Source organism: Ictalurus furcatus, chromosome 8 (genome assembly GCF_023375685.1).
Source record: "Ictalurus furcatus strain D&B chromosome 8, Billie_1.0, whole genome shotgun sequence".
NCBI lineage: Eukaryota > Metazoa > Chordata > Actinopteri > Siluriformes > Ictaluridae > Ictalurus > Ictalurus furcatus.
In genome coordinates this window covers 18,598,666-18,611,329 of record NC_071262.1, presented here as the reverse complement: position 1 = coordinate 18,611,329, position 12,664 = coordinate 18,598,666, and the positions used below count along the sequence as shown (strand labels likewise).

General features: G+C 40.2%; 1 protein-coding gene across 1 annotated transcript; it reads left to right on the top strand.

Annotated features, from left to right (window-relative positions):
- The first annotated feature begins 395 nt into the window (after positions 1-395).
- Positions 396-4,136, top strand: gins3 (GINS complex subunit 3). Its single transcript, XM_053630641.1, has 3 exons — positions 396-974; positions 1,466-1,699; positions 3,610-4,136. Exons 1-3 carry the CDS (start codon positions 804-806, stop codon positions 3,838-3,840), a joined length of 636 nt encoding a protein of 211 aa, XP_053486616.1. The 5' UTR covers positions 396-803; the 3' UTR covers positions 3,841-4,136.
- Positions 4,137-12,664: the final 8,528 nt, after the last annotated feature.

The following is a 12,664-nucleotide window of genomic DNA, read 5'->3' as shown; positions in this document are numbered from 1 at the left end:
ATTCCAGCAAAAACCATCACAGAAATTCTTATGGTTTCCACTACAAATGCCGTTACAAACCACCAGCTGTTAACCATTAAAACCATTACCAATTGATTTCCATTATGTAGTACGACACATTAAAGACGTAGGTCCTTAATGGTATCCAAAAGACATAGCATACCACCAATAGAAAGCAACAGTTTACCAGTTGGTCTCTATTGGTAAATTGTTGCTTTCTATTGGAGGCATGTTATATCTATTGCCCGCAGAGATCATTATAGTCTCCAGTAAAACCAATATAATTCCTATTATAACCATTAAAACCATTATAGAAATCTATGAGGGATTCTATTGTGTGTGTGTGGTTTTTTTTTTTTGAGGGGGGGGGGGGGGCTTACCGGTGCTGTTTCCTAATGTGTTGCTTTCTTTACCGGAATACAAACATTTTTCTGTAACCTTTATTTTTTGTTGATAAAGGAATGTTTGGGAAACTAAAATGTTTTATACTGACTCGATAAGTCAGAAAAGATATTTAACAAAATTGGTACTCGTTTTATTTTGCTCTGTGTGTGTGTGTAAATCTAATACGGATCCATTTTGCCTCCTGCAGTGACTCGTTAGATGAAGCGATGACTCTGTTATCGATTAGCGCTGTCTGTCTGTCTGTTCGATGTGCACGTGGATCGACGCATGCCCCTGACAATTCGAAGTCTCGCGCCAAACTCAGCGTTGACACTTCGGTTTAGTCTGATTACTGCTTGTTTGTGTGTTGTTGTTTTACTTTGGTGTAGCTGTTGTTTGTTTTTATCTAACTGTAGCTAATGGACACGCAGTCCTATATGCCTGTTCCTCCGGGGGTCGGAATGGAGGAGAATTTATTTTCCCTCGACGACATTTTGCTGTCACACGAACGGCTTCCCTGCAGAACCGACACAGCATTCCCCAAACTCGGATTCCTGGAGAAAGCGGGCGAAACACACGATATACCAGAGGTGAAGCTGGAATATCTGATTAGTAAGAGCTAGTTTAGTTAATAATAGACTTTGGAGTTTGTTATACGCGTGTTATAGGCTACTACAAATTCCAAGTCTCACTGTTCTGCAGTCTAATATAATTCTGAGTGTAAACGATATGAGGGTTGTGGTGGTGTGCGTGACCCCTAATGAAGACTTTAACCCTCCCAAAAGAAAGTAAAGACAAAGTTTGGGAGACATCATAAACGAGTGTTAATGTAAATAATAAACTCTTAAATAAGTATAAACAAGCTTTTACAGCCGAATCAGAAAGAAACACTACACTTTGTAACACCCCTACAACGGTCCATACCATACCCAAATCAAGCTATTGTATTTAAAACAGCTCTAAATGGTTTCATATTGGTGTTTAAACGTATCTTTTAATATGAAATTCTAACTGTATTGTATCAGATGGCAAGATACAACTCTAATCTGTGCCTGCGTATCTTTTGGTCTGTGTGTTCTAGGGTACTAAGATGGAGATGCCTATGTGGTTGGCAAAGGGGCTGTACGAGAGGAAGAGGCATGTGATCTCAGTGGAGCTGCCTAAAGTCTACCGTGAGGGTTGGAGGACAGTGTTCGGTGCCGACGCCAACGTGGTGGATCTTCACAAGATGGGTCCTTATTACTACGGCCTAGGCTCACAAATGCTGCACTTTGAGAATGCAGAGAACCCAGAGATCGCTCAGTCTATCCTACAGGTGAGTGTTTGGCAGTGAACCAGCATGGAATCACATGTGGGAGCTTTCTGACATCCATCCATTTTCTGTACCGCTTGTCCTGCAAAAGGACGGTGGGGGGGAGGGAGAGGCTGGAGCTTATCCCACGGAACTCATGGCACTAGGCAGGGAACACTCTAGATGTGAGTCACAATCACGCACACATTCACACACCCTACGGACAATTTTGAACCTACAACGCATGTCTTTGAGAATCTGTCACTATTTTAAAAATAAATAAATAAATAAAAAAAAGAAAACAGCTAAAGAACCACCTCTTCCGTGAGCACTTAACTAACCCCTAAAATGCCGACCCCCACATTATTAAAAAAAATAAAAAAATAAAACTTACTCTGGCTCTTACACCTCAACCCTGTGCACTTTGCGTCTCTAGAACTCAATTATAAATCTTGTATGGTAGCACTACTTGTATTGTTCTCCACTTGATATATCGCTTTGCTTGTATTTCCTCATTTGTAACTCGCTTTGGATAAAAACATCTGCTAAATGTAATAAATGTCTTTGGACTAGAAGAGGAAACCGGAGGAAACCCCTGAAGCACAGGGAGAACTCAGGGGCACACAAAGCAGAGGAGTCAAACCCCCAACCCTGTAGGTGTGAGGCAAATGTGCTAAACACTAACCCACCGTGCCCCCCAACTTTCTCACATGTGGGGTAAAAGAAATAGCGTTTTTGTACGATCATAGAAGTTTTACTTACAGCATAGAGAACTACTGAGAACTTTTTACTATACCAAGGGGGAAAAAATTGCCACAGGATTGCTCCTACACATGTCTGGATTTGTGTTTACATGTTTATAATTTCAGCACAGGTGGAGCTGGAGTGGTGGAGGTACACTTTTCTAATGGCATGCAGCTCACAGCAAAAAATGCACTTGAGGTGTGAAATTAAGCTTTATGTGTGCGTGACCGCTGCTGCACTACTCCCTGCACACGACTGGATTAAAAAAGCAGCATTAATGTTAACATCATATGTACAACAAAGCATAACAACAAAGAACACCACAATTTTTCATTCTTCCCTGATTTTCCCTAATTTAGTCATGGACACTTCCCACTCATCAGGTAGTTCTGCCCTATCACACAACAGCTACCTACCAGGGAGGGCGAAGGCTATCATGTGCTTCCTCTGAGGCATGTGAAGCCAACCGACCACATCTTTTTGAACTGCTGCTCATGTAATAGACTCGGAGGAAAGCACTATCCGCCCCATTCTGCACGTGTGAGCTCACAGACACCCATGATTGGCTAGTGTTGCTGTGATTGATAGGGTGGAGAGAGTATGCCACCCCTCCCTCTCTGAGAGCACGGCCAGTTTTGCTCTCTTGGGCTCCCAGCTGTGGATGGCTCTGGCACCATCGGGATTCAGACTTGTGATCTCTGGATGTTGGAGTAAACACTTTTCTGTTGCACCACTCAGGAGCCCCAGAACAGCACAACTTTAATATAAGCCCCTGTATGTTTGCTGTCTCATTGCAGGGTTACTTTGAGGTGGTTAAACATGTCAGCCTGTCTAACTGTCTATCGATTTGACTATGTATCAGTCTGTATGTTCATCTCTATCCATCAACATACTATGCGTGTCTGTCTGTCTGCGTAGGACAGTGGAGTGGATATGAATTAAATGTCTTTGTTTTATTATTACTATTATTATTCCTTTTAGTAAAGAGACAAATAACTGTAGCTCCATTGTATGTATTCATTGTATGCTAAGTCCGGCACAGTTTGTTAAAAAAAAATTCTGCTTGCACGCACACACGCTTTCAAGCAGGTGTGTTAGATCAGTACAGTCACCGAACTATGGATGTACAGCACCAGACACAAGTTCTCCCCTCATACACAACCTCTGTTTTTTCCCCCTGTTTTATCCAGACGTTTATCAGCCGTTTCCGCCGCACGATGGACTCATCCCAGAATGTCTATAATGAGGACACGTCCGTGCTTGTGGAGCGGCTGGACTGCCTGGAGAGGGCGCTGTTCCGCTCGGGCCAGAATGGCCTTAATGCCTTCCAGCTGTGGGAGAGAGGCAGAGCGTCACAGCTCACCGCCTCCAGCCTCGTCACTAACTACCGCAAGAGGAAGATCACTGAGCTGCAGTCATGAGCAGCCAAGCACAGATCAGAGCGAGTGTGTGTGTGAGAGAGAGAGAGAGAGCCAGAAGGGATGGACAGGCTGAGCAGCCTGGAACAGAGACTGATCAGAGAGAGCAAGATTTGTGTGTGTGAGATAGAGAGTGAAATAGAATGAGTGTTCTGTGTTAGAGGGAACTTTGTCTTTATTGTACTTGTGAAGTTTAAATTACTTTTAATAAAGGTAAGCCTTTACTGTTTTGTAAGGATGGGTCACTTATTGTGTATATTGTGCAATGTTTGTCTTTTATTAAACACCATTGTCCAGTCTGTACAGGATTTCGGAGAGCTTTTTGTGATTGTTGCAGCCAAAAATGCTTGATTTTGCTGCAGCTTTTTTCAAAAATTTTTGTTCTTTTTATGTTTCCACAGAATATTACTTGACTTGGTGAAATTGTAATTGCATGAAATTGTTTTGTCTTTCGCAGTGACGATTGTTGGTAAATGAGACCTTTAACTGTACTCATGTTCAGCACACAAAAATCGAAGAGATGCGATGGCCAAGATGTGTCGTGACAAAATAATTAGCAGTAATAGTGAAAATTTGCAAGCTCCTCCAAATATTGTGGAGTTTGCTTGATTTTATGTTTATTTCTGCAAAATGAAAATCACGAAATCCTGGAAGGTCTGATTGTAACTGTGCTAACAATCTTACTTTGTGATATCAGCGCAGAGAACAACCATTAACTTCTTATGAGACTAACAAAAATACACCACCACCAAACAAATTAGCACCAGATTTATTAAACACATCCCAAGTATTTCAATATAAAAACATTTAATTTGTCTCAGGGTGGAGTTTTCCTTTAAGTAAAAGGCATGGCCTCCATTTTGGTCAGTTTCTGTAAATAAACCATTTTTGATTAAAAGCAGTATCGTGCTGAAATACCTATAAAGCATTTCATATTCGATTTTGTGTCTACTATAAAGCATATCTTTCCTACACTGAATAGTTAAAGATGTGTATCAAAATGTCTCTGAAAAAAGAGCTGCATCGTTTGGCCAGCAGAGGGTGTGTTTAGTGTGTCACTGTGTTTATTGTCTCTTCTTGTGCAGGAGAGAAACGTTAAAGGTCAGTTTAAACACTAAATTACACTGAAACATTTGTGTGTCAGTGGTAACATATACACTGTGTGTGTGTGTGTGTGTGTGTTCATCTGGGGAATAGCGACCTTTTGGCTGGGTCATCTGAGGTTTGTATATTAAAGGTGACATTCAGATATTGCACTGTGTTACCAAGCCTGGAATGGAAGTGTGTGTGTGTGTGTGTGTCCAAATTTTCATTTGGGTCAATAAGCAAAACAAATCTCCATGTCTCTCTCTCTCCCTCAATCAGACAATACAAGCATTAAACAGATGCATAAAATGGAGGTCAGCTGTAATGGAAGTTATCGACATTAGCCTCTAGCATATTGATCATGCAATCACTGCAGACTGTCTGAACTGCCTCGGTTTGTTGGACCAGGCAGATTTTATTGACTTTTACAGAAAGAAATGACCAATCAAAGTGATGACTGTTCAGTGTCCCAGTTTTTCTGTTATGTCACAAATTAATTTGATCTTCTGGTGTGTCATTTGTTAAACCATGCTGATTGTAGGGTAGTGCTTCTCAAACTGGGGTCTGGAAATCATAGCCAAGAGGTTGGGGAGGTTTAAATGAATCAGAGCTATTTTAATTATTTCTTATAGTTTGACTGGTCACTTGAATTTAATTTGGGTTTAATCCAAACTTAACTGGAGTACAATGCAGGGGACACACTGGACAGGGTGACAACCCATCACAGGGCTCAATCACACACTTTGGACAAATTTGAGATGCCAATGTATACTCAGCAAAAAAAGAAACGTCCTTTTTTCAGGAGACTGTATTTTAAAGATAATTTTGAGAAATCCAAATAAGCTTTACAGATCTTTATTGGAAAGGGTTTAAACAATGTTTTTCATGCTTGTTCAATGAACCATAAACAATTATTGCACATGCACCTGTGGAACAGTCCTTAAGACACTAACAGTTTACAGGCGGTAGGCAATTAAGGTCACAGTTGACTCTGAAAAACACCAGAAGAAAGATGCCTAGAGTTCCTGCTCCCCTGCGTGAACATGCCATAGGGCTGCTGCAGGGAGGCATGAGGACTGCAGATGTGGCCAGAGCAATAAACTGCAATTTGTGTAATGTAAGATGCCTAAGACAGTGCTACAGGGAGACAGGAAGGACAGCTGATCGTCCTTGCAGTGGAAAATTACATGTAACCGTGTGTCCCCCCCAGACATGATGGAGAACTTTCAAATGCCTTGGTGGAAGAGTGGAGTAACATCTCACTGCAAGAACTGACAAATCTGGTGCAGTCCATGAGGATGAGATGTACTGTAGTACTTAAAGCAGCTGGAGGCCACCAGATACTGACTGTTACTTTTAATATTGACCCCCCCCGTTGTTCAGGGACTCATTATTCCATTTCTGTTCATCAAATGTCTGTGAAACTTGTTCAGTTTATGTCTCAGTTGTTGAATGTTTTATGTTAACCGAAATATTTACACATGTTAAGAAATTTGCTGGAAATAAAAGCAGTTGAATGAGAGGATGTTTCTTTTTTTGCTGAGTACAGTATAGATGTCTACAATGCATGTCTTTGGTCTTTGGAAACATGCAAACTCCTCACACACAGGGCAGAGGCGAGACTCAAACCCCCAACCACAGGGGTGCGAGGCAATGATGCTAACACTAAGCCACTGTTCAGCCCTAATCCAAATTTATGTAACTCAAAAACAAGTACCCTATAAATAATGTCAACTTCAACCTCATGTGTTCTGTCAGTAGAATCATCAGGAATAAAAAGCTCTATGGCTGTAATTAATCAACAAAATATTATTGTACACAATATAGTAATATTCATCAAATAAATGTGTAATTTAGGAATTTGGAATTTATATTTTGCTTAAAGGGATCTCTGACTACAAAATCTGGGAAATATTTAAAATAGCCAAGAATCAAGACATTTTACTAATTGTGTAAAATATATTAGCTGTTTATTCTGTTTAATAAGTATGTACAAGGGCCGCATAAAGTTGTCACTCAGCTTAAGCCATAGAGTATGTCCTTGAGTTATTACAGCTAGATTAAGTTTCTTAAGTATTAGGAAACTACATCTCATCTCCTCTGATGATGTCACCAATCTCTGGTCGGTTTAGACAGACAGGTTCTTGACTGGTTTATATCAGTCTTGATAGAACATTACCAGTTAAGAGACTAGTGACCAGAAGGTGGTTTTGTGGTGAGTTTAAATCGCAGGATTGCCAGAGAACTGGAACCTTAAGGAAAAACACTTCACTGTATTATATGTAGGACAATGAGTATTATTAGCTGATTATTATGCATATTGCTAGAGGAGAAACACTGGCATTAAATTAGATGCTTTGATATGGCACCTTCCTCCAAACCCCAGAGAAATGAAGAGTTGCATATCATATTTAGCATCTCATGTAGACAGGCTTTGTTGGAGCAGTAGAAGGGTATAATGTGTCTAATGTGGTGGATTGGATTATCTGATTTCCCTCTGTATGATCGTAACAGTATGCCTCTGTACTGACTGTTCTAAGACTTTGAAGATCCTGCAGTATTTATAACTAGGGATGTGACTATACTGTATACTGGTATGAATGTTGATGTGTGATGGGAATATTGCTGGTTTCTGATAGGGGTGTTTATTAGATTTGAAAAAATCAGGGGCTTTGGCCAGAACCTCTGAGGCATAAACAGGGTCCAGGCACATCATACAGATTTGTTTTTTGTTTGTTTTTAAAAAAATACATTTTAATATCTACACCATTTTCACACGTTATTAGTGAGGACATATATCAACCCAGATCAAGTATTCTTCATTAATCAATTATATTAAACAACATGAATTTGATAATTAGTGTTTTTGATGGAAATTGATGTGTGATGAAGAATATTGGTGATTGATGGTGAATGTTGCTATTTGATTTTTGCTGCCGGTATTGAAGAATCAGCATCAGGTGGTATGTGCTCCTGTGTGTGTGTGTGTGTGTGTGTGTGTGTGAAAGAGAGAGAGAGAGAGAGAGAGGTTACACACAAGACTATACTGTATTTCGAAAAGAACAGACAGTCCTGGAGGCAGAGAGAGAAAGAGGTGTGAGGATTAGACAGCTCTGCACTAACACACCCACACTCATCCTCCATTTGTTAATCTCTCTGCTCCTATGCTGCTAACAATACACAGCATTTTAGTCAGGTGGGAGGCTCGACGTATATTCTGTCTGTTTGCCATTTTCTCTTTCTCTGGCTCTTTCATTATCTCCATCTCTATATAGTATCTCTCAGCTCTATCATTTTCATTTCCATCTTCTCTGGTCATTCTTTTTGTACTCTCTTTTCTTCTGTTTGTTTAAGGCAATCCATGCATCCATCCAAGCATTCATCCACCCACCCATCCATCCATTGCCTTCATTTGCCACTAGCCAAGGTTGTCTCCAAATTTTTGTAATTCCAAACCCATTAGCTACTTCTCCCTCATCATACAACAACTACCAACCAAGGGGTTCAGGGTTGCTCTGCCAAATGCCCTCTTTCATATACATGAGTTCACAGATGCCCATGATTGACTTGTGTCACTCTGATTAACAGATCAGAGAGTAGCACCATCCTTCCCACCCAGATAGCAGGGCCAGGCACAGTTGCAATCAAAATAATTTGCAAATCAGGTTTAATGTCAAAATATCAGCTGTTTGCAATGAACAAATCAAACAAAAGCAATTGAAATAGTTCAACACAATGAATGCTTCAAGTGGTTTCCCCAAATTCAACTGAAAATGCAACTTATAATGACTTCTCTAGTTTCAAAATTATTCAACCCCTTCATAGCAACCACTTCTTTAGTACTTAGTAGAGCACTGTTTTGCTGTTATGACCTTCTGCAAAGGAGATGCATAGCTTCTGGCAGCGTTCCTGAGGAATCTTAGCCCATTTCTCATGAGCAATGACCTCCAGTTCAGTAATATTCTTGGGTTTGTGTGCTGCAACCACCTTCTTCAAATCCCACCAGAGATTTTCTATGAGGTTCAAGTCAGGTGACTGTTGAGGTCCAATGACACCCAAGCTTCAGCTTCCTCACAGACGACATGACGTTTTCTCCAAGGATTTCCTGATACTTCAATGAATCCTTTTTGCCTTCCACACCAGAGGATGCAAAGCAGCTCCAGAGCATCACTGAGTCACCACCATGCTTGACTGTGGACAGAGTGTTCCTTCTTCATTGTTCTTTCTCCAGATATACCGCTGATCCATCGTGCCGAAAAGTTCCAGTTTTGTTTCATTGCGCCACAGAACAGAATCCCAAAAATTCTGTGGTTTATTTATATGATTTTGAGCTGACCTTTCTTCTGCTTTTGGGTCAGTAGTGGTGTACATCTTGGAGTTCTGGCATGGAAACCTTCTGCGTTTAGTATCCGCCTTACTGTGATCTCTAAAACCTCAGTGCCTGTTGCCACCAAGTCTTGCTGCAGGTCTTTTGCAGTCACTCGAGGGTTTTTCACAACTTGCCTTCTCAGAAATCTAGTTGTAGCCATTGATAGCTTCCTTTTTCTGCCCCGTCCAGGTATTTCATGTATTCTCTGTCCCTAGTCAGTTCAGGTATTTCATGTGTTCCAGCTCAAGCACACCTGGTGGAACTAATGAAGCCCTTGAGACAACACCTGTTTTGCATATTTGTGCTGTTGTGAGGGATTCTATTCAAGGGGTTGAATAATCTTGAAACTAGAGAAATTATTATAAGTTGCATTTTCAGTTGAATTTGGAGAAACCACTTGAAACATTCATTGTGTTGAACTATTTCAATTGCTTTTGCTTTATTTATTCATTGCAAACAGCTAGAAGTCTGTAAATTTTGACAATAAACCTGATTTGCAATGAGGGTTGAATCATTTTGATTGCAACTCTATGCTATCATGCATATCTGGCCATGGATGGCTATGACATCAGCAGATGCAATCTCACACTCTCCAGACTATAAGGCAAATACTTTTGTTTTGCACCATTTTATGATTATTTACATACTGAACTTTTTGCATGTGGATGTACTCTTCAAGACACTGTAAGATATTGATTCTGTAACCATTCCTCTGTTGATTTGGATGTATGTTTGCAGTGATTATCTTGAAAGATCGATCTAATAGCTGACTTGTAACCTCCTGGCAGAGGCAACCAAGTTTGGACTGTAAACATTCTGTTATTTAGCAAAATTCATGATACCCCTCTCTCACCACCTCAGTTGGGTAAATTTAGCATGTCAGTTGGAGTCTAATACTGGTACAGGTGCTGTGAAGGAGTGGTTGTGTGTGAGAGGCAGTATGCAGGGTGCTGATGGTGCTAATGGCACTTGATTATTAGATTTGTTTGCTCTAAATACTGCTGAGTGGGTGATGGGAGAAAAAAAAAGCCTATTATGCAATATTCTGAATTCATGCTAGAGAATAAGTATAAGCCTAACCCTAACCTAACCCATTTATATTTAAAGAAAAACTCTATTTTGTATCTATAAAAGTAGTGAGTGACAGCTTAACTTCAACTATCATTAAACATTTTTGAACATCTGATGGTTTTTATTCTGTTTCACTTGTTTTATTACTGTATAATCACTATTATTTAACCAGACCATGCTAAGCCAAGGTTCCAGGGTTTTTTGTATTTAAGGACTTATCTAATGCAAAGGCAGGTGAACTTGGAGGGTAAACCAGTTCATAGAGTATGTACTAGCATTGCTTATGCTTCATACTTTTCCCCCCATATTTTCCAACCTGCTAATTCCCAATCACCAGTCAGGAAGGCATTATCTGCGATCACAGATGATGAGCTCACAGATGTCCATGATTGGCTAGTGTCACAGTGATTGAAAGGGGAGAGAGTTTGTTTGAGATCCATTCAATTAAATTTTTAAATTCAGTTTTATGTGTATAGGGCTTTTAACAATGGACATTGTCTCAAAGCAGCTTTACAGAAACATATAAACACAGGATACAGATCCATCCATCCATCCATCCATCCATCCATCTATGTATCCACTAGCCAAGGTTGGAGCACAAATGTAGAAAGATCTTAGATCCCCCCCCCCCCCACACACACACACCTTTTCCATGCAGGATATTTTATTGTCTCCCAATTTTAGTAATTTCTAATCCATTTGCTAGTTCTCCCTCATCACGCAACAGCTACCAACCAAGGGGTTGAGGGTTTCCCTGCCAAATGCCCTCTTCCATATACATGATCTCAAAGATGTCCAAGATTGGCTAGTGTCACTGCAATTGACAGGGGAGAGAGTATGTCATCCCCCCACCCAGAGATCACGACCAATTTTACTCCCTTTGCCTCCCAGCCACAGATGGCTGTGGCATCATCAGGATTCAAATTCTCGATCTCCTGACGGTAGGGTGATTGCAACTCGGGAGCTCTGCTTAATATTACTTAACACTTAGCTAATACCTCAAGCACGTTGAAATAACACAGTGACTCTGACACGCAAACGCCAGATAACTCAGACTGCCAGTTGTGTTTTCCTTATCTCCCATCACCCCCTTCTCTGTCAACATGTCAGACCACACATCCTTCATTACTGTTACACATAAACATACATCCTGTACAAAGCCTACTTGCATCAAATTTATTTGGGTTGGATGGAAATTAGAGCTCAGACAGTGGTTTTAGTGCTGCTGAACTTTCATCCCATAAATGATCGTCAAAGTGAGAATCAAAACAATATTATGGAGACCTCAAGAAAATAGACCACTAGTGAAGTATGTTACTGTGTATAATTGCCAGGGTTCCTTGTCATTTGAAACCTGCACCAGTTGGTGAGAATGTTTAGGGAATCATAGCTGTATGATGGTGGTATTTATGGAAAATACTGTGCCATTCAGATGTTTGGTGTGAACATTACCTGAAGTTCCTGACCTGCATCTACATTTTGTGCATGGTGCTACACAATTGGAGGATTGAACTTGCAGGTGTTCCTAATAAATTGGTCAGTGAGCATATATCACTTCAACTGCATTTACATGTAATTGTTCTAGCGTTAGCAGGCAAATCACAAGAATATGAAGTGCGTTGAGGTGAGTACTGCTGAGGTGCAATGGTAGTCCAAGGCTGTAGTGTGAGACACAATGTCACACAGTTTCTCATGTCCTGGAAATCTAATGAGGACACATCGATTAGCTGTGATTCATCATTGTCTTTCCTCAGGAGACTGCTTGGTTGGCCTCCAGCTACACAGAAGGTCAGGAAAATATCATGATGCTTATTAGCAGCAGCTGTAACACAAATGTCGGACTATCATCAGCCCACTATTTCTGTAACACACATTAATATCATACAAAAGCTTAATTATTTTAGCTTAAACAAGTATCACAGAATAAAGTAAGTAAGAAGTAAGTAAGTATCTTCTGGATTATGTACTGTATGCCCAGCTATTATATGTTTTTGTACACTTACTGTGATGTATAGAAGTGAAATGTTATGATTTTGGAGGAGCCTAATTGTAATTTGTCCATCTGTTAGTGTTTGTCCAGGAGAGCTCCTACTCCAGCTGTTACAGCAGTATACAGTACTGATAAATATAATCTTTGTTAAAAAAAAGACTTGAGGTGAAAGCTTCCATTATGTGATTGCTACACTGGCCTTGTAACTTCAATGCAAAAATGCAATGCAATGAAAAAGTAAACGTTGAACATCAAACATGTCTTGACTGAACCACTACATTCTGTGTTTATTTAGGAACATTACGTACATT